The 23,825-nt window shown below is 34.3% G+C and overlaps 1 protein-coding gene across 6 annotated transcripts in view; it reads right to left on the minus strand.

Moving 5' to 3' along the window:
* LOC118181341 (calcitonin gene-related peptide type 1 receptor-like) overlaps window positions 1–23,825 on the minus strand; it is a 174,816-nt gene that overhangs the window by 11,093 nt on the left and 139,898 nt on the right. For all 6 annotated transcript variants that reach the window (XM_035350463.2, XM_085822459.1, XM_085822458.1 and 3 more), the window contains 3 exons: window positions 22,600–22,660; window positions 15,812–15,878; window positions 10,406–10,491 (listed from right to left, as the gene is read on the minus strand). In XM_035350463.2, the coding sequence (XP_035206354.1) occupies window positions 10,406–10,491; window positions 15,812–15,878; window positions 22,600–22,660 (214 nt within the window). The remainder of the gene's footprint in view (window positions 1–10,405; window positions 10,492–15,811; window positions 15,879–22,599; window positions 22,661–23,825) is intronic.

A 23,825-nucleotide genomic window follows, 5' to 3' on the forward strand; every position in this document is an offset into this window, starting at 1 on the left:
TTTTTTTTTTTGTCACGGGCAATCTCTGTAAGCCGTCTGTCTGCCGTTTCCCAATAATAGAGACCTCCACAATACGAGGAAAAGAACATTCGCAAACCATATAAAATTTGAAATTTTTAGAAACACAAAGTAGCCTTTGAATTTTACTTCACTTGGAAATAAAGTGACGTTAAAATCAGTTCCGCAAAGTTCTTGCAAATTTTTAAAATGAAATATTTGTTTTACTTTTTCATAAGTTTTAATTAAAGTATTTTTTTCAAGTGTTTTTTTGTGTCTTAATATTTGGTCTTAATGTTTCATTTGATTATTTGATTTTTTTGGTAGCCCAAAATGTCCAAAAAAAAGGAAGTATGATGAAAATTATGTAAAATATGGATTCTGCTGCATGAAGGAATCGGACGGTGTTGAAAAGCCACAATGCTTTCTATGTGAAAAAGCTTTGGCAAACGCCAGTATGAAACCGGCAAAATTGATAAAGCATCTCAAATCTCTTCATCCTGAAAATGCATCTAAAGATCTAGAATTTTTTATAAAGGAGAAAGCCCAGTTTTCGAAATCTGGAACATTAACCAAACTTGGATTTGGTATTTCACAAAAACCTTTGGTTGAGGCATCTTTCAGAGTTGCATATCGTATTGCCAAAAGTAAGAAACCGCATACTATTGGAGAGACATTAATTAAGCCATGTGCGCTGGAAATAGTTGAATTAGTTTGTGGACTGGAACAGAGAAAAAAACTTAAGGCTATTCCATTGTCCAAAGATGTGATACATTCAAGAATAGTTGAAATTTCTTGCAATATCTTGAAACAGATCATCGATGAATTGAAAGCATCGCCATTTTCCTTTAGTATGCAACTGGATGAAATTACAGACATCTCGAATTGTAGTCAACTTCTTGTTTTTGTTCGCTACGTGTCTGCTGATACTATCAAAGAAGAATTCTTATTTTGTGAGCCTCTTTTGCAAACTACAAAGGCAGTTGATGTTTTAGCGATTTTAAATGTTTTCTTTTCCAAACACGACTTCGACTGGAAACAAAAACTTCATTCACTTTGTACGGATGGAGCACCTGCGATGCTTGGCAATAAATCTGGTTTTGCCCATTTGGTAAAAAAAGAGGCTCCTAATGTTATTGTTACACATTGTTTTTTACATAGACATGCACTGGCTACAAAAACTCTTCCAACCAGCGTAAAAGAAGTATTGTCAATAGTTATTAAAACTGTGAATTTTATTAGAAGTAGAGCTCTTAATCATCGTCTTTTTAAAACACTGTGTCAAGAAATGAACGCAGAACATGAGGTACTTCTTTACCACACGGAAGTGCGCTGGCTGTCATGAGGGCAGGTTTTGAAACGAATTTTCATGCTGAAGACAGAAGTATCACTTTTTTTAGAAGAAAACGATAACTCACTCTTCGAATATTTCAAGAAAGAAAGATTTTATATGTAAATTGGCTTACCTGGCAGACATTTTTAATCACATGAACGATATATGTCTTTCAATTCAAGGGCCTGCTATAACAATTATGGATGCCACTGAGAAACTACAGGCATTCTTATTGAAAATGTCACTTTAGAAAATTAGAATTCAAAATGGGATATGTGCAAACTTTCAAATGTTGGGCGAAGTGCTTTTTGAAAATGGATCTCGGAAAGATAGTTTGTTATTGAATAACTTGAAAAATGAAATCTGTGAACACCTGGAAGTACTTCAAGTTTCATTTGAAAAATATTTCAATTCGGATGGAATAAATATAAAAGATGAGTTGTGGATTCGTAATCCTTTTCTTTGGGATATTGACTGTATCGATGACATGAACCTTGCCAAATATGAGCTAATTGATTTGAAAACAAAGTCCTTGTTAAAAATGGATTTGGATTCAAAAACTCTTGGAGAGTTTTGGTCTTCTTTAAGAGAAGCCTATCCATTGCTTGTAAAACGTTCTATGGCAGCCATTATTCCGTTTGCTACAGTATATCTTTGCGAAGCGGGATTTTCCACACTTGTCACAATAAAAACATGTAGGGTTTATATTTATTTTAACTAACATTTATTTTAAGTTTAAACTATCTTTCCTGTCAAGCCTTACTTTCCCCTGGAACTGCCAATGCCAGAATATGTAAATTTGAGTAGAACGCGCAAGCATTCAAATTATCAGCGGAAGTATTCTGATTTAAATAGGAAGGAAACAAGTTCGGTGAGATATTCTTACTTAGCGAGCGCGGAGGTAGTTAGCGAGAATTGAAGAACCCCGCGTTGCGGCCTATGTGCTTGGCGGGAAGTAGTGGTAATTGTTCCAGTGAGCTTCAAGTCTGCTGAATTAGCAGCGGTATTGTAAAACGCGGTGAGTTAGTTATTTTAGAGAGCCTCGTAGTTAGAATCTTGTCTTTACTTTCTTTTCAGGTTATTATTTTTATTTGACTGCCAAGTTGGCACAGTCTGTAAGCGTCAAGAGGACGCAGTTGTAATTTATTACGTTGAATAAAAAGGGACTTAAACACTTCACAAGGCCCTATCTTTTATACAAGTTTTCACAGTCACCTCTTGGTTGCGTGCAAGTTGGAGGCGCGCAACGTTATATTGGCGCCCGAACACTTATCGAACTGAAATGGCCGAAAACTGGATGGAAGCCGCTGGACAACACCAAGAAATGACAACTCAGTTAGAAGGATTTGGATGCCTGGTCCAGACTTTGAGAGCATCAATCAAGCCAAACGTCCATTTCGACGGAAAAAATTCGGTGGCGGTATTTTTAGAAGGTCTAGAAAACCACTTTCAGCTCTACCCTGTGCCTGAAAGACAAAAAGTTGCCATCGCCACATCAGCACTAAGAGGACAGGCCGCGCTATGGTGGAAAAATATAGGGAAATTTCTTCTAGGTGAATTTGGAAGCCCGACGTATACATTTGAAAATTTCAAAAAATGGTTAGTAAAGGCCTTCCCCATAGTGAAAGATCGCGCACGGCTGGAAGCCGAGCTATATAGTTTCTATCAACGGGATACAGCAGAATTGACGGACTTTATTTTACGAAAAATCAAGCTAACGGATATGCTGTATGGGAAAAAAATCCGATGCGGAGATAATTGAAATAATATTACCAAGATTGTTACCCGCTGTCCAAGACTACTTTGAAATTAGAAACCCAAGAACATTGCAGGAACTCTTCGAATTGGCGGTGAAGTTTCAAAATCGCAGAATCGCGGAAAAAGCGAGAGGGGAAACATATTCTCAAAGTACCCGAAGGAAGGAGGAAACCAGAAATGGAAATCGCTCGTATGGGGGAAAGAACTATCAAGCTAACGCATCGAAACTCGAAGGTCAAGGCCCAAAAAGAAAATTTGAAAATAAACATCCGCGTACCCGGAAGACACAGATTGAAAGGAAAGCTTTAAACGACTAGAGGGGCCTGTGAAAGGGAGGGTCCAGACCCCGGAAGTTTTAAAAAAACCCTCAAATAGACATTTAAACACGGTCATCGTAAAAAACTCACAGCTACCAATTATACAAGTCCTGGTTGGCGATGTACCAGTAGAAGCCCTCATCGATACAGGAGCAGAAGGAAATTTTATGAGTGAAAAGTTCTTCAAAAAGAATTTTTATAGGATACGACTATTTAAAACCAGAAATACGGAAATTATAGCAGCGCAAGGAAAAACATGTCACTGCATTGGGAAATTATCATTAAACTTACAGGTAAAAGAGGAAAATCTCAAAGTATTAATTTTTGTGGTGAAAGACCTACAACACTCTCTTATTTTAGGTATGGACTTTTTAAGGGCCGCGAGGGCCAAATTAAATTTTCAAGATAGTTCCGTGGTGTTGGAGATGGACCAGAGGGTGGTGGAACCTGTGGAGACACCTGAATTGGACCTTAGCCATTTGAATGACCAGGAAAGTAAAGCAATACAGCAAGTGGTGAGTAATTTTTCTCATTTGTTTTCAGAAAAACCAGGAAACTGCCAAATCGTGACTCATAAGATTCAATTAAATGCCGAAAAACCTTGTAGGACTAATCCGTATCGTTATGATAAACAAAAAGACCTAATCATCGAAGAACATATTCAGGAGATGTTAAAGAATAAAATAATAACGCCCATAAATAGTGAGTACGCGAGTCCAGTCGTACTATGTAGGAAAAAGAACGAGTTTCCTCCTTCGGATAAAAGGGCTTGGAGGTTTGCTATTGATTACAGAAAACTAAATAGCATTACTAAATTTCCAGTTTACCCTTTGCCGGTTATAGACGAGATCATTAGACAGATCAAATCGACAAGATATATGTCTACTTTGGACTTAACGTCTGGCTACTATCAAATAGCTATGAGACCCGAAGATATACACAAAACCGCGTTTATAACAAAATCGGGCACTTATGCATTTTTACGCATGCCCTTTGGGTTGTGTGGGGCCCCATCAACATTCCAGAGAGCTATGGACATTGTTCTAAAGCCTGTCCTAGGAAAATCAACTTTAATTTATCTAGATGATATAATTATAACGAGTAGTACGTTGGAACAACACATTAATGACCTCGAACAAGTTTTTAAATTATTAAAAGAGGCCGGTCTTACAATTAACGCCTCAAAATGCAAGTTCGCAACTAAAGAACTTAAATATCTCGGTTATAAAATTTCGCAAAAGGGTATAGAAACGCAAGATTCAAAAATAAAAGCTATTAAGAATTTCCCACCGCCCAACACCGCCAAGAAACTTTCGTCTTTCCTTGGATTATGTTCTTACTATCGATCTTTCATAAAAGATTTCGCTAATATTGTTGAACCACTCTTAGTAATCAAAAGAAAAAAGAGTAAATTTACGTGGACAGCGGAAGCTAACACAGCTTTTGAAAGATTAAAAGAAGCGCTTATTAATGCCCCTGTTTTAAAATTCCCTGAGGGGGACCTGGAAATTGCAGCAGATGCGTCAGACTATGCGGTTAGTGCGATTCTTATGCAAAATAACCATCCGCTGGCATTTTTTAGTAAAACATTGAATCAGACACAAAGGAATTATACAGCTACAGAAAGAGAAACATTAGCCGTATTAATGGCTGTACACAAATTTCGAGTTTATTTCGGCAAATCGCCAGTAACAGTCTTTTCGGATCATGCGGCTGTTGGTAGACTTTACTCGGGAAAAAACCTAACGCCCAGGTTAATAAGATGGGCTTTAAAACTCCAAGAATATAATATCACAATAAAATATAAACCGGGTAAGGAAAACAATGTAGCTGACGCACTTTCTCGTATAAAACTGGACGACGAAGGAAATGAACTTAAATGCGCTGTGTTGACTTCAAAAATTTTAGATTCTAGAGATACGGTTATTACTGAACTGAAAGCTGATCCTGAATTTGGAAATATCTATGCTTATTTGAAAGACCCCGAAAGCTTTGAGCATACAGATATCGATGCGATAAGAAATAGAGCAAAAAACTATGAAATAATAGATAATTTATTATTCTATACGAAAACAACAAACGAAAATCTTGAGTATAAGCCAGTCATCCCAGCCTCGCTTCGATTAAGCATTTTGAAGGAGTTGCACGAAAAAAAAACAGCGGGCCACCTAGGGGTCAGAAAAACTTTAAAAAGGATACTTAAATAGCATTCGCGCTACATAGAATTTTAGGCATAGATCTCCTTGGTCCCTTCCCCCAGAGCGAGTTAAATAAAAATCGTTTTCTTTTAGTAATAGTAGATCATTTTTCAAAATGGATAGAAATTGTTCCACTTAAACGCGCGTCAGCCAAAACAGTCGCAGATGCATTCTTACACAGATACATTTTAAAATACGGTGCACCGATAAAAGTCATTAGCGATAACGGAAAACAATTCATTAGTCAAATATTTGAAAACATATGCAATGGACTTGGCATACGCCATATCAAAATGGTTCCGTATAGACCACAGGCTAACATAGCAGAAAGAGTTAATAAAAACATTGTAAAAATAATTCGCAGTTACGTTAGCACACATCACAAGCGCTGGGATGGCTACATAAATGAATTAGCTTATGCTTTAAGAACGGCACATCATGATACTACGGGAAAAACTCCAGCAGAATTATTTTTAGGCAGAAAGTTAATTACGCCTTTAGATAAATTATTCTTTGTGGAACAAAGAGAGCATGAGTTTAAACAACAAGATGTGCAAAAGCTAATTGATCAGGCGCTTAAAACCTCGGATACGGCAAGAAATAGGCAGAAACTTTACTATGATAGAAAACGCCGTGAAGCAGATTTTAAAGTTGGGGATAAAGTATTGAAGCGGAAATTTTCTTTATCAAGTGCCCCAGACAATTTTATGGCAAAGCTAGCTCCAAAGTTTGAAGGCCCCTATGTAATTCAGGAAATCAAAGGGGTAGTCTTATATCTTAAGAACGACAGAGGGGAAACCTGTAAAGCAAGTCCCGACCAGGTGAAAAAATACTATAATCCAAATGATTTTGAAATCCTTAAAAGTTTCTTGCAGGACTCAAGTCTAAACGAAGTAGAAGAATCAGAGACTACAACAACTATTCCACCACCCAAGAAACAGAGAACTGAAGAGAGACCTAGCACTTCTACAACCCGGACGTCGGTATCAAAAAGAAAAAATGATTTTCAAACTCCGGCGTTTAAGAAAAACAAAAATACAGATGAACCGGGTAAAGAAACCGTGGTAAAGAGAAAAACACCACCTACAAAGGATAGCAGGAGAAATTACACATCAAGGAGAACGCGCACACGGCCACAGAGTCAGGTGCCAGCAAGGCCGCCGGTCCGGAAACTGAAACGCCAGCAGGAGGCACAAAAATACGAGGAACAGAAGAAATTCAAGAAGGACTCCAGACCGGAGGACGTCAAGACCAGCCGTCCCAGGCAGAAACGCAAAGGCCAACAACCAGACGATTACTCCGTCAAGAGGCCAGCATGTAGAGGACGCAAAAGAAAAAGCAACGTGGACGACACTCGGAGATCAATAAGGAGAAGATTGACATCCATGAAACCTCTAACTTGGGATCAATTTTGTCAAAAACGGATGACGGAGTTTCAAGCATCGAAAACTCAAAGATAAGTTAAAACCTTCTATAATTTTTTTTCCTCTTTTGTTCCGAAATGTTATGCATAAGTACGAAGTTCTATGTTTTGACGAAAGTCAATATGTCTCGGTTGAGACTTAGTTTTGTTTTACTTTATTTAGCTAAAGCAAAAGTATTATTTTCTTTAAGTGTAAAAGCTAAAAACAAGCATTTTCTGTTGGTCGAAAGACTAATTCTGTTATGTTAAAGCCAAAATTTGGCCGAAGATAAAAATAACTTCGTATTCTTGTATTAATAAGAATTTTACTTTCAGTGCCGCCAGCTTGGCGAAAAATGAGTAAAGTAAAAATTTATTTTCTCTTATTCATTTTATGGTAAATTGTAAAAAGCATATGTATTAAAAATTTGTAAATGTATGTAAATACTTGAAGGTTATGTAAAAGTAGAATTTAGTCTAGAAGCATAAAATTGTAGATGCTAAAAGTGAATGCTTAAAAGCAATGAAGTCAAAATTTAAGTAGTAAATTTTAGATAAAGTCATGCTTTAGAGCGAAAGCCTGCATGTTTAAAGATGAATGAGGGGGAAGTTAGAATGAATGTGTTTTGTAGGGTTCTCCACCTACATTTGAATTTTTAAGAATATTAAAGTAGCTCATTGAGTTGTAGAATGTCGAGTAAGGTGTGTCTATTTGGTCGTTGAATTCTAACAAATCATGGTGGTTAGGGGAAGTGTTGTAAGACTAAAACACGAATATTCCCGTTTGACACCACACACGGTGGAGAGCCAGGGTAAAGTTAAATTAATGCTTGAAAAATTGAATGAATGTGAAGTAAGCAATAACTAAAAAAAACGAATCGTTTAAAAACAAAAATTTATTGTGTCAAGAAAGTGTAAATTATAATGTATGTAGAAAGATACTGATACTTATTCCTTCCAGATGCTGGAAGGAAAGACCAAGATTGATTGATGAAGTCCAGGAAAAGTTGCTGTTTGTAACGAGCAACAGAATTTTAGTATAATTGTTACATAATATTTTTTTTTTTTTTTTTTTTGTGTAAACGAGGTTCTCGCCAGTTAGTTCAGAATTAGAGAAACTTACAACAGGTCGTTTGTAGGACCTGCTTCCAAGTTTTCCAAATTCTGGCAGCGGCAAATGTAGGGTTTATATTTATTTTAACTAACATTTATTTTAAGTTTAAACTATCTTTCCTGTCAAGCCTTACTTTCCCCTGGAACTGCCAATGCCAGAATATATAAATTTGAGTAGAACGCGCAAGCATTTAAATTATCAGCGGAAGTATTCTGATTTAAATAGGAAGGAAACAAGTTCGGTGAGATATTCTTACTTAGCGAGCGCGGAGGTAGTTAGCGAGAATTGAAGAACCCCGCGTTGCGGCCTATGTGCTTGGCGGGAAGTAGTGGTAATTGTTCCAGTGAGCTTCAAGTCTGCTGAATTAGCAGCGGTATTGTAAAACGCGGTGAGTTAGTTATTTTAGAGAGCCTCGTAGTTAGAATCTTGTCTTTACTTTCTTTTCAGGTTATTATTTTTATTTGACTGCCAAGTTGGCACAGTCTGTAAGCGTCAAGAGGACGCAATTGTAATTTATTACGTTGAATAAAAAGGGACTTAAACCCTTCACAAGGCCCTATCTTTTATACAAGTTTTCACAGTCACCTCTTGGTTGCGTGCAAGTTGGAGGCGCGCAACGTTATGAACAAAACATCGAAATAGACTGAATGTCGAACATGATATGCGCGTTGCTTTGTCGAAAACCATCCCTCAATTCAATCTGTTAATCAAGGAAAAGCAGCAACAGCCTTCACATTAAAAATTTTAATTTCTTCAAATTTTTTATACTATTGAAATAAAAATATTAAAATAATTAAATAATAAAACAGAATATATTTTGTAATAAATTATGTTTAAGCAATTATTTTTCGCAGAGGGGTCCGTGACATATTTAAAATTTTTAAAGTGGTTCATTGTGCCAAAAAGGTTAAGAAACACTGTTCTAGAGTGATTCGCAGTTAACAGATGAAGCAACATGAATAATAATTGTGGAAGGATTCGGAAAAAGCACTAGTCTGCTGGTATTGTGCATTGTTTTTAAATTTGATGAACTGGCTCTAAATCTATAAGGCTGGTATCATACATCCGTTTTTTATTTCAGACGAACAACTGTTTCAGACAATTTTTCTACTTGCGTTGCTGAAAGAAAGGAGCACGATTTTTTCCTTTCTTTCGCAAAAAAACTGTGCATTTTCAACAACCAATGAGCTATCAGCATCGAATCCCTCATCATCAACCATAATTTGTATTGGTAAAGTAGTTTCCCCTTTACAAAGTCCCAAAACGATCCGCAGTGATTGGCCGTTTCAAATTGTGTGACAAAGCGGAAAAATTGCTCTATAGAGCTGTTCTTTCGTAATGCTTTAAACTGTGTGATACGATCTTTACTGTAGTCATAATAATCATCACACTATGCGATCAAATGTGTAGCTATATTTTTGAATCATCCTGTAAATATTTGTACAGTTTTTAGAAGTAGTTACGTGCAAGATTGGATTCCAACATTACTCCGAATCATTGCTATGCACTTTTGTCGGTGAGAAGTTCTTTTGTATTTAATTTTTGAAGTTATATATGGTAACTGGATGGTATGATGGTAAACTTCGTTAAAGATGATCGATCTAACATATTCTGTATGGTGGAAATGATTTTTTCACAGAGGAATTATCAGTAAAAAGTTAAACAATAGGTTACATTTTCCTATTAGTAACACCACTCAGGTTTCAATGAAAACCGGGAAAAATCCCCAATGTTGCTTTGAAGGCTTTCAATAATCAATAATTGAACGATTTTCTTTTAATTAGCAAAGCGGGTAGCTTGCGAGAAACAGCTGAATGCATGAAGTAAATACATAAGTTTTACAAAGAGTTAAATAAAGAGTTAAAGAGTTTGGAACGATGAAATATATAAATTTGAAAAACTTAAATGAAGTGCATCATATATACATTTGATTATGAAGGTTAGTGCTTTAATACAAGTAATACACTCATAAGATATAATGTGGTTAAAAGTTAATGAAGGTAGCATGTTGGAAAAAATATGTTTAAAGAATTTTTTTATATTCATATTATTTTTTAAGCGCATTTAAACCGCAATTAATTTTTAAAATCATTTAGGGAAATTAATAAAATCATTGGTTCCCATACAAATTTGGCAGATTGATCTAGCACCTTTCTATGGAAGTGCTAATTAATAGGAAAGCACACACTGGTGGAATTTAATGCTAATTTTCAAAATAACAAAAAAGTTTTTCTGACAAATTTACGTGGAAATAATAGTATTAGCACAGGTACTATTTTGACATACCTGTATTGACTTGGTTCATTCGCATGAGTAGCACGTAGTTTCGTGACAAGAATACAGATTATGTGGCAGAGGAAGAATAGATTGACCTATGAGTAAAGATTTTTAAAATAATTACTTTTTTAAATATATCTCGTTGAAATTTAGAATATAAGTGGAAGCTACAAAAATGAATCACATGTTAAGCGAAACATTCATAACAAATTAATACTTACAGACTACAAGAAGACTTGTTGTTAAATTAGATTCAAAATAGATGACAAAAAAAGATTTGACAATTAAATATTATAACAAAAGTAAAATATTTAAATATTTAAAAGTAGTAATTTGAAACATTCTGAAGATAAGATAGTCGATATTCGCAGTATGACTTCCAAAGTATGAGGAGTTGCATAACGGGTTTGGAGTAATTTCAGTTTCGACTGTAAAGATTGTTACTGAAGAGAAAAAGCAGTATATTCTTAGGTGTATTTCTAATGCTGTTATAAATTAACTTTGCAGTTATAATTGTCTGTCAAGGCTAAATGATAATAGTCATCACAAATCTTCACTTAAATTTAATTTGCATTGTGAACTAGACTTTATAGCGCTTTGCTGAAGTAGGCGTTTTTTCTGAATTTGACTATACTATACTTGCTTTTTTCCTGAATTTGGTCTGAAAAATAATAGAAAATTAAAACCCTTATTGTTAGAATAATCTTCGAAGCTCAAAACTTAGGTGCGGATTATGTTTTCATGAAAAGATGAGGCTTTTCTAGCGAGTTTCTTACGACTTTTTTTCTTTATAATTCGCCAGATCTGGGACAACTAATTAATGTAATAAAAGCTTGTTTTTGTGATGCTATGTAGCACATAATAATAAGTCTCTAATATAACAACGCACCTTTCTTGCGCATAAATGACCTACAGTCTAACAGCAGAATTGAATTCGTCACTCTTGAAACACTTACGATGAAGTATGTTCTTAACGACAAGCTATAACACTGAGAATGACACTGGAAATGAAGATATACGCAAAATATGTACTTAAGAATATAGGTACAGGAAGAAGTGGGTGAGACACCAGAATTTTACCATTGATCATACAGGTATAATCCCATGGCTGTAACTGAGCAACTCTGCCTTAGTTTTGATGGAGAACATCACGAGAAACAGATCCAAAGGTTTTCCACCCTTCTGATCCTGCCACCAAACCACTCGACAAAACTTCTGGCTTGCCAATATTTTAGGTGTTTATGTGACGCTCAGCCAATATACATTTATAAACATCCAGGGTTTGAACCCGGTACCAACGATAAGGCAGCCAGCATCGCTAACGACTATAACAGATCAGGATGGCAAATGATCAAAATCATACAGATGATGAAAAACGATTTTTGAAGAGAATGATTCTTTCGATAGATGATCCTTTAGGTGGCGAATTAAAAACAGCTATGTAGTATACTAGTGTTTCAAATTAAGACAATTGGAGTATTTTGGCGACTTTTTCAAAAAATACTTAACAAAAGGTATAAATTGTGTTTCCAAACAGAAAGCAAATCTTTCGTTTCGCATATGTAAGAGTACACAAGTGTATAGTATAAGCGGAGTATTTAGAGGAAGGTCGTTAAAAGTGCAGATAACATTTTCTGCACATTCGTTCACTTTTCTTGGCGACCTTCATGGTTTCTTTTCCTTCCCCCCCTTTTTTGTGAAATATTTGACGTGGTTCAAAAGTGGACAGTTAAAAGGAGCAGTCTCTGCTTTTGAACCAGTCCCTCATCCACCAACCTTCGGATGAAGGAAAGGGGGCAGATAATCGTCGAGGAACTGGAAGCAGAACAGTCTCAGATGCAGATTGCTGGAGACTTGACTGTAGTGCCTAGTTTCGCGTGCAACCTAGGGAAACAGTTTAAGAACACCGTAATGTAGAAAATAAAGGCGTGGATAAGGTCGATAAACCATAAAGATGGATTTTTGTCAGTTTCAACGAGGCGTAACAATAAGGAAATAGCTTTTCAGAAATCTAGTTATCTCTATGCGGTCATAGAAGATGAATGTCAAGGGTTTTTGTTTCCAGAAGGTATGTGAGAGAGATCTGTTTGAATAAGACCTACTGTCATCGTTCAAGAGAATCCGTATAGCATGGTGCACAGAATATTGACCAAGCATTAGTGAAAGCTCGCTCTCTTCAAAAATGAATCACAGTTCAGCCTAATCGTTGACTTCTAACACACTTTCACTTGGAGATAAGCATGAGATCCTCTAAATATCCTCCAACATCCGAGAAAGGAACCACAATTACAGGATGCGGGAGTTGGCGCATAAAGACGAAGATGCAATTATGACATGTTGATACAATTCTTTATTTTTGGGCTAACATTATTTAAATACATACATATTTAAGGGAACGGTGGGCTTTAAAATAGCTGAAAATTAACCAATATATATATATATATATATATTTTTTTTACTCTCGTTATATTCCATATACGTAACTACATCGTATGCAAAAAACCGAGTTCAAATATTACAATTTTTAAAGAAGTTACAAGTATTTAAAATGTGTAAGCAACGCAAACTTTGCCCTTTAAATTTTGTAGAATGCTATACGCGTAGAACAGGAGGAAATAAACTCGTTGTCCCTACTCGTTGCAAAAAAGCGTGATTAACGTCGATTGAATCAAAGCAAAAAGAGAAGTTTACCTGCTTGGTAAAAAAGAAAACAGAAATAGTAAAAAATATTGTAAAACATTAAAAGATACTGTAAATGTAACAAATGATGGTAAAACATATTATGCGGGTGAATCTTAAAAGTGTCACTGGATATAATTCATAAATTTTTTCTACCTATAACTTCGAATCACATACCAATTTGCGATATGTTTATTTTTTTCATATTTAATATTATGAGATTAAAATTAGTTAAATGATATGAAAATGTTATCTAGTGTTTACATATTCATATTTAAAGTTAATTTGCTGTTTTTCATAACCATGTATTAAAGGTAAGTTTGAAGAAAAACTTTTAAATTCGGTTTTCTCAAACAAATTTTTTCGCAGTTCGTATGTCTTGAAAATACTCCATGCGTCTCATTTTTAGTTAAAAATGAATGATATTTGGAAAAAACTATCTTGTTATATGTTACAGTATGTTACAGTACATCTATGTATGCATTTTTGGATATGAGGTTATTAAGAAGCTTGTAGTAATGTTTAACAAATGGTGACATTTTTCCGAAAACTGGGTTTAAGTTCACAAAAATCCCTTTTAAAAATTTCTGATTCATCATATTAAATAAAGAATACACTAAAGCTTTTGTCAAGTCTTTATAACTAACTAAAAGGCAAAATTAGGAAAACATATAGAAAATTAGTGCGCAAGGAGCATTTTAAATCTCTAATTAAAATAATTAATTATTTGTTTTAAAAAATTTTAATTTAAAATAAATTGAAATTTTGAACATATATTTTATAAAATGATGTTATAATATGTATATGTATAAAATTTCTTGTTGAAAACACAAAAACTTGAAAAACTAATTTTTAATAAGTCCACCGTCCCCTTAATTAAATTAAGCGAGCTCTTTATCAAGCGTTATTTCGAATATATACAACAACAATGTTAGTTGAAAAGAAAGACGTATGACGGACTACATGTTAGCAAGATAGAAGCCAGCGCGAGAAGACCGTAGATTATGATGCTGGTAATAAGATTAACGGTTAGTCTAACGTCCAATCTAAAGGTAATCCACCGAACTCCGAATTTGATATCGATTCAAAAGCAAGCGGTGTATAAATACTGATACGCAGATATTATATTATTAGTAAACTAAATTGTATTAAAAATGTTCTTCCAATGGATGGACAGTTTGTTGAACAAACGAATTTTGATACTGATTCAGAAGCAAGGGACGAATGATGGATAAATACAGATAAATATTATATATTAAGTTTTTAATACCTGGAATCTAATTCTTTTGTGATATTTGCCAGCTATATTTTAACGTTTTACGTTATTTATTTATTTTCTTAAACTCTATTTATTCATTTATTTATCCTCTCTAAAGATTCCGAAATTGAGGGCTCAGTTTTCCAGTGGATGGGAACTTAAAGCCAAAAAAGTGTAAAAATGTAAAAATGTAAAAAAAAAAAAAAAAAAAAAAAAAAAAAAAAAAAAAAAAAAAAACACCTTTTGCTGCCCTAGAGACAGCCGACAAGACTGCCATATCTGTCAAGTATGTTCGTCTCTGTTGTTGTTACTTATGCTCACTTGTCTGACATAGTCAGCACAATCCCACGAAATTCCTCGTGGCAAGGAGCGGAAGATTACGCCTGTAGTTGGACACAGCCTTGAGCAACTAACAGGTGACAGTACGATTTGGCTTAGTTTTGCCCCCAATTTTTATGGAGAGCACTCCTAGATGGGACGGCTCCAAGGGTCTCTCACCCCCTTCCTCTTCCGCCAAACCACACGAGAGGACTTTCGGCTCGCCGCATATTTAGAGTGTCGGCAGGCCGCACCGACACTGTACATTTACAAACATCCATGCCTTCTCCGGAATTCGAACACGGGCCGTTAACGGCAGTTAGCGACGCTAACTACTATACCATTTGGGCGGCAAATTTATCTCTAATGATATGCATGACTGAAATGTATTTGAGGCTCAAACAATTGCTTCGGGCCACCAGAAAGAGACCTCTGCCGTAAAGTTCCAGAAGGCGTAAATAACTGAGAGTGACTACGCCACAAAAGCGAATACTTTTTTTATTATTTTCGTTTACTTGCCCCTTCTCCAAACACAGCTCTGGGAAACCTGCAATCCAGAAAGTATTATTTTAAGTTACCTTCCACAAGTTGTGAAAAATAAAGTTTTATGTTAACTTTTTGAATTCTTTTGTGTCCTTAATAAGAATTAAGGAAAAATGATGACTCGCCAACACGTAAAGCTAATTTCTGAAGGTGAGCAGTCACAAACATATAGTTAATTAAGTAGTTAGGTACCTTTAATTATCCTAAATTTACCTTTTATTCCTTTTACCATTACATTCAGGAGAAAATAATTTTACTTAATTTATCTTAAAAATACTGTATTTAGAATACTTAATTATCTTTCATGTAGATTTTCTTCATTACATTAAATTGATATATGGTTGACCCTTTTAAATACAAGTTCATTTCTCCCTACCCATACTCTTCAATACACTTTCAGAGGCGAGAATTTTGTAATAATTGTTTCATAATTATTGTAATGTATTTGTAACTTGTTTCTGCAGCATCTTATGTATGAAACTGTCTTACAGTGAAAAAAATCATAAATCAAGAAGTGCTCAGATTAGAGAGTGAAGAATCAATCACACAGGATATATATAAAACAACGTAAATAGATAACAGAATATTACTCTACATTTCCAAAGACATGTACATACTAGCAAGCTGAGCAAATTCGGTCCATTAATAATCCATTCATAAACACCAGCAGGTAAAGCCCAGCATCTAAAAACACATAAAAAATAGTCTAAGATTACCTCAAAATATTTACAAATAAATCTTATTACACAAACTAAAAAAAAACTTCAAATTATTACATATTTAATGCACTACTAATTTTACACATTATATATAGGGTAAGCTGTTGCACATTATGTAGGCATAAGCCAATCCATTGCACCGAAAAATTCGCACGAGCAGCAACTGCGTCTCTTTTTTTCATACACTGAAATCGGAGGATCTACGTATCGGATCTGAATTCTGGCTTCTGCAGCAAATTTTTTCCTCTAACAGTTTGTAATAATGAATTAAGGGTTTTAATTAAAAAGTCAAAAAGACCGTAAGAAAGACATGAACGGCGAAGATGCTGCTATATCTGAATAAAATTTTAAGGAAATGCAGACATATTAAAGTTATTTGTTGTTTATTATAAAGTGAGGTTATTTGTTAATTTCATTTTGTTTTTTGATACTAACAAGAACATAAGAATATACAGGTAAAAATATCAAAGTATAATAAATTCATAGGTGGATTTCGTGCTGTTGTTAAAATATGATATAATAAAACATTTCCATGAAACTGAAAAAACATACATTTTAATGATCAGTTTATTTATTGCTTTCATTTATTAAATGGCTTTCAGACAATTTCAGAAGTTAAAATTTCCGTTTAAAGCACCTCTGCAGACTTTATACGTGACTGATCTACCCCATCTGTACCATTTGCTCAGACCAGCTTTTTCATAATTATTGTAATGTATTTGTAACTTGTTTCTGCAGCATTTTACTACCGATTGATAAACAATAAAATCCTATCTTACGATTTTTTAAGCTTTTTCTTTCGGTAGTTATAGAAACAATTTAAATCTGGAACAAAAATTCTATATGTTTGGAAGGTAGGCCAAAACTCACAAGAAGGGAAAAGATTTGCGTCCATCCAGTTCAATATTTGCTTCTCACTATACTGAGAATAAAAATTTCTTTTCCATTCCCAAACGGAATGTTATTCGTAAATTCTTTGCGAGGAATGATCAGCGACAAACTATATGGCCTTTGAGTAAAGTTTATGACGTAGCAAATGTCCGCGTTATGTCAAGTTAGAAATTTTCATGAGAGAGCGTGACAGTTTTACGATTTCTGTTGTGTCAAACAGAAAGACTCATGGTTATTTGCTAAATGACATTCTATGATACGCCTGGAAAAACAACCGTATGCAAAGAAATACTTATACCTTTACTCACCATGATAAGATTTCTTCATATAATATTGACGTGAAGCATCAAATAAAAACTACGATCCAATTTGATAGCTGGAAATTCTTTACGCGTTAAACCAACGAAATCATTCGTTAATTTAAAATAGATACTATTTACCGGAAGTTGATAATATTCAATCAATTCGACAATAATTACTTTTCTCAAATTTAGTGCCATTTTGGTGTCCGAGGGTAATAGCGTTATAAATAAAGAATTATAACAAATTTAGAGAGTTTTTAAGGATCCGTAAAAATCACATTATTCAAAGCAGCATCAAGCGGGTACTATTTATTGCATTTGCAGTACTTTTTATGACGCTCGGAAGATTACCAGCGGCCGAGCGCTTAAGTCGCTGAACTCTGATACTTCGACTTGCTTTCGATTCCAGGCGAACGGGCTGGCTGCATGAACGTTTCTTCCAATGTGTAGCTTGGATACGGGCCTGTTTCAATTAGAATCTTCTCCACGAAGGCATATAAGGTATTTCTCCCACTTTCGTAGCAGCGTGCCTTTGTGATGTAGTGGTTCTGCACGCTGGGCCAGTATTCCAGAGGTCAGTGGTTCGATTCCCGGCGAAGGCGGTGCTAATTTTTCAACTTACCTGCTTCCAAAAAATCCTAATGTCTCTACAGGTATTTCCTCCTTTTGGCAGATAGCCCACGCGGGCTTAGCTCAAACAAATCAAATAATTAATCTTATGTTTGGAATAAAAGCAAGATTGTGCGAATATTAATTACATTTTTAAAATAATGTAAATACATGTAATAGTTTTTTAAATAATTGCCAAAGTAAATTAACGCAGATGAGTATAAGAGTAGTATCTAATGGTTCATTTTGTCAATCCGTTCCCATAATAAAGTTGAGACTTCGAAAGTAAATTTTTTCCACTTATGAAGCATCTTGATAATTACACTACTAGCCAGTAAAATGTCTGTACCATGAAGGAAAGCAATGAGAAGAATCATATTTGTTTTATAAATGCATTTATAACGATGGAATCTTTAAAAGTTCAGGCAATTTTGAAATACGGCACGTACAGAAATCAGTCCGCTTCTGACATCATAGCAATTTTTGTACAGGCATGGAATTAGACAGGCTTTTTACAATAATTACAGTTAGTGAATTCCACGAAGCTTCAATTCCATGCCAGAGTTCATCTGTTGTATTTGGCTGGCGAATGTTATTATGCCAGATTTCCGCAATCATTAACCAGACGTTTTCAGTTCGGAAGAGATCCAAAAACCATGCCGACGAAGGCAGTATTATAAGCCGCCTGCATTGAGGAAACGTATCACAATGTTAGCAATATGCGATCTCGCATTCTCTTGTTCAAAGATGAGTATTGGCCCTGCACCATCAAATGTATAGAGCAGATGAAGTGTAACGAAGAAATAATCAGAATGATAAGATATTTAGAACAACCACGTATACAGAATTAAAGTACCATATTCAGAACTGTAAGGAATTGCAATCTATATGTGACATGCAGATCTAGTTGTGCAGCAACAGTTTGCTTTTATGTAAACACATGTAATACCTAATGAACAATCACTAACATACATGATCACAACAACTTTGAATTATAGACTAGATCAATAAGCGGTACACAAGTAACTGCAAACAATCCTGCTTACTTAAAAGGCACTTGAGTATAACACACGAGGGACAATCTGTCTAAGAGAGGGACGCCTTTATGCTTTCTAAGGAAAAATGGCTCGTATTTTTGTTACATACCTGTGGGTTCTGCAGGATATTTTTGAAGCAATGTATGGTGTATTACATATTTCCTTAGAACATCTTTAATGTTGCAGGGTTCCTTAATGCTTTATACTTCTTAAAGTGGTGGCCTGGGCTCTTTGAAACTTCGAAGAGATAAATCAAATAAAATACGCTGTCAGATTATAACAACCTTAATGACATGTTTAATAAAATCGTACAAAATTTAAAGTTTTACGTAATAAAGTTCTAATTAGTAAGCTGCGCCTTACCGTTTTAAAAGCTTTTCAACTCCTGAAAACAGAGTCACTATTTTCACTATATTTATTTCATGACGACTTTGTGGTAATTTTTTACTACATGATAAAAATTCCGTCTTGTCAAAAAAAAAAAAAAAAAAAAAGGAACTGTTGATAACAAACTTGCGGTAATATCTAGTAAAAACGTTTCTGATGTCTTAAGTAGGAGCTCTTTCAACTGATTAAAAATCATTTTGTATAGTGGCGGCCATCTTTTGTACCTACGAAGGCTAAAATTAATTCCATTTTGAGGCCGCAGGTTGCAAAATGTTAGGCTTAGCAATTATTTAGGAATGTGTCCTGGAATAATAAATATTAGTTAGTTCAAGATTATGCTGGTATTAATACCAAATGATTTCTATGTGAAAATATTCATAAGGTAATTAGTAGAATCAAAATAGATTCAAATTTGCAAAACCAGTCATTAATAATAAAAACCAACTCAGCTGGGGAATATCAGTTGGCCATCATCAATTTAATACTCAGCAGCCCACCCAACATAACACTGAATTTAATTTTTTGTTAAATTTATGTATCGCATGTACATATGAGTAAATATTTTTTGTTATTGAAAATAACAATTTAAATATTTTGACCACAATTTCATACAGTAGTTCAGAAAACGAATTTATGTCGGCTTTTAAATAGTTAAGTTGCAATCTGAAATAGCGGATTGCAGTTCTTTTTTAAAAATTCGTTTTTTATTATATAACATCGGCTGGGGAAAAAATTAAGAAAACCTATGTGACTTGAACCAACTTCAAAAGGAAAAGCCGATTTTAGCCTATAAAAATAGCTTTGTAGATAAAACATTTGAAAACTTGCTGGACAAATGGAATTTAGAAGCCACAGTTATGTCATTTTTTGTCTCCTAGAAATCTGCATTAGAAAGTTTCCAATTTCATGTGCAGCTGTACTCAGCACAATTTACTATATATATCATCTATAGTTACCCGTTGAAAGATTTAATTAATGATATATCAAATAATATTAGTAGTAAGATGATAATGTTTTATTTTGATTTCCTAATTCGACTATAAAAACGCTCTTTACTTTGAAACTTTCAACTGTGGAGCTCATATAAAAATTGCAGTTTTGTGTATTTTTACAAAAAGATGTCATGCTACCACATCTGTCATAAAAAGTGTATTTTATTCAATCTTTTTCTTTAACTTAAACAGTGGATCTATAAGCAATCATTCAAGAAATATTTAGTTAGACAGTTGTTTTGAAAACTCGGTGCAGTCGAATATGATCCAGATCAAAGGATTTCGATCTGCAACAATGACCTGTAAGCTGTCTCCTTAATATCCTGAAATACCTAATTTTGACCACACCTGCGGTTAATGGCAATTTAATTGCTTTTTCTTGACAACGACCATTCACTTCCGTTATTTAGTGGGTGTGTTAGTTTTTAGAAAGAAAAAGGTGGCTTGAACGCATTGATAGCCATACACAGAAAGATTTTGAAGCTCAGTATCTATTTAGAGAAAGATAACTGCATGATGGACGAATCTCGTACTAATTTTATTTTTAAATAAAGAAGAAGTTAAGACTTGAACTTAAACTGAACAAGATTATTTTAATAGAATAAAAAAAGAGGCTAAGCGTTAGTTCTAGCCGTTATACTCCATCCTACAGAATGTAGTTCATATTTTATCATTACTATGGAATTCGAAAATTAACTTAGAATTCAAGAAAACAGAAGCAGATATTGCGTGAACCATTGTCACAGCGCCATAATCAGAAATACGTATGCAGGAATCGGACAGATTTATTTACGAAATATAACCCACGGGTGAGCAAATTAGGTGTACAGTAATGAAGCGTTTAAAGGAAACCTAAATTCTAGCTCGAAAGAAGTACACAGCAAAGAAACCTGCATATAAAATATAAATTATAATAAAATATGTTTTTTTTATCTCGTATAATATTATTATAATTATATTTAATTTAATCTCTTAAAAGTTTAAGCTATTCGCTTTCGGCATTAACATTCTCCTGTAGTTTTGAACGAACACTCAAACACATCTTGCATCAAAATGTTTTACGTTTAACAATTTCGTGGCACGTCTCTCTTATAAAATGATCGACTGCATGTGCCTTCCTGAAAAATACATTATTCCTAATTATGAGAAATCCACAGAGTCAATACTGAAAGATTGTGACCATTCAGTTGATTTTCATTATCCTATCCTTTTATTGGGAAATTCTTAATTAAATTATGTAAGTCACAAGTTATTCATGTAAACTTCTCTTTTCCGCAACTTCAGCTAGGTATACAGCTATGAAATGACTTTTACATTCTGGTCCTGAGAATTCTCGTTGGTGGATTTCGATCAGACGAATAGAATTTTATTTTATAAAGAAAAATTATTATTTGAAGTCCTCCTATCGTATATTTTTATCTTTCTTGTCTTTTTTCCTATCATCACACCGTATTCTGTAAAAGCAACACAGCCAATGGACTGCATTAATGAAAGAAGCGACATATGCTTATTGAAATACGAGCGATATCGAGATTTTCCGATTTAAATTCGTGCTTGTGAAGCTTTAAGAAAAACTCTTGTTATATTCTTTCTTTGCCTCTTGATGTCCAAGAACTAAAATGTAGACTTGTAGAAGTTACAACTACTGTTACAAAATTTCGTTGGATGCCATGAAATGGGTTATTATATGACTTAGATTCACATTTGTTACCGACACTGAATGTCTGGGAAATGAAGTTTACAAAACTTAAATATTTATTCTCTTAGATCATATGGGTATAGCTCTGATTATTCAACTGTTTGCATTAAATCACTGAAATCTTTCCATTATGTGAAAACACTCTGTGCATATCTTTTTCACGTAGACTAATAATAATGATTGACTCAAAATTCCACAAAGCCTCAGGGAAGCCAAAATGGAATCACATTTTTTAGCCGCCTAACAAAATCGCTTCATTTGCTCTTGATGAGCAGCATTAATTAATTTGTTTTTAAACCTCTGAAAAGGAGTTATTCAGATGAACTGTGTTATGTTTCTTTGGATGGCATGATTTATTTTCTGTTAAAAAGTATGGTTCTCTTAGTTTCATTAAACCACAGAAATGATTTAATTAGTTCTTCATCCAAACAATATTGGGAAATAAATATATAAGATCAAAACCATTTTCCGCATCAGCATTTTATGTTAAAGTAACATAAAGCAATCTTAACTATTGATTTATTTACTTATTTAGGCAAATGTCATTCTCATTTCTTAGCATTTAGGTAAAAGCCTTTAGATCCCTATCGCAGCTCATAGTAAAAGAAGTAACAGTTAAGGTTGGCATGGTAATAAGGTCTTGACAAATATCGTGCTTTATGTGCCAGTTCATATTTATTTGGATTAAAAGAACTCTTTTAAACGATTGATCGTTTTCAAGCTTCATGAATATTTGATAAAAGACTTCAAAAACCATTAAAATTCTTACTTTTCATTAGCAAAAACTCCTCTTAATATTGCATAAATTCCAACTGGCACTATGGGAAAAACTGCAAAGGAAAAGAAAATAGTCAAGAAGTCTTATTTAAATAACACCACTAAAATAAACAACTATAATAAAACTAGAGTTTTAATAAATACCCTGATGAAAGGAGACGGAAAAGAGTATTTACGCAGTGTAAGAAAAGTTACATGCATGGCACTTAAAAATCAGAGCAAACTCTAACTAGACTGCAGTCAGCGATCCGCTTTTGCTTCTTTTATAAGGCATTTCTCCCACCTTCTTAGCATGCCTTCGTGGTGTAGTTGTCTGCACGCTGAGCGCGTATTCCAGAGGTCCGTGGTTCGTTCTCGGAGGGGGCGTTGCTCATTTTTCAAGTCTCTTGCTTAAAAAAATATCTAATAGCTCTAAAGTGGTGCCCGAGCTAAAAGGGTGGTGGATGATGGTTCTCCACACCCAAGATCTAGCGATTGGGTCACCTAAAAATCCCAGTCGCCATTTAAAAGTTGGAGTGTATAAGGTATTTCTCCCGCATTCTTAGCATGCCTTCGTAGTGTTGTGGTCTGCACGCTGGGCGCGTATTCCAGAAGTCCGAGGTTCGATTCCTGGCGAAGGCGTTGCTCATTTTTCTCTTTTCCTGCTTCCAAAAAATACCTAATGTTTCTACAATTTGTGCTAATTATTCCCTGAATTTCGTGATTTGTTTACTATAAAACTTCCCAAAATTAATTTCCTTAAATATATATTTATATATTTCAGAAATTTCCATAAAGTTGTCAAACTAAATACTAAAAATATTTAAGTCAACAAACATAATCTCTCACCACGTGCAATAAATTTCTATACCAGTCATCGAGAAAAAATGTTTGAACATACCTGTTACTTCCCCATCCCAGATTCAGTAACTTAATCTATCTTTCATTTTATTTTTTATCTACTTAGATTGTAAGATGATGAAAAAATGGAGTTATAAATGATCTATGTTTTTGAGATATACTCAGAAGCTTAAAAAAGCACTGTTAACTCAAATCATTTGGCAACGATTTCATTTCAAGCTGAATTTCAATAGCGAACTCAGCGCTATGAAAATTTCTGAATTACTTAATCGTTGGCTAGACAAATGAATTAAAATAAGTTTTGTTAAATTTTATAATCCATATAAATACTTATAGTGAATAAAACATGAATTTTTACATCAATAGTTTTCAATCATT

The sequence above is a fragment of the Stegodyphus dumicola genome, chromosome 8 (genome assembly GCF_044657685.1).
Source record: "Stegodyphus dumicola isolate Sdum_Otavi_A_Nest chromosome 8, ASM4465768v1".
Classification (NCBI taxonomy): domain Eukaryota; kingdom Metazoa; phylum Arthropoda; class Arachnida; order Araneae; family Eresidae; genus Stegodyphus; species Stegodyphus dumicola.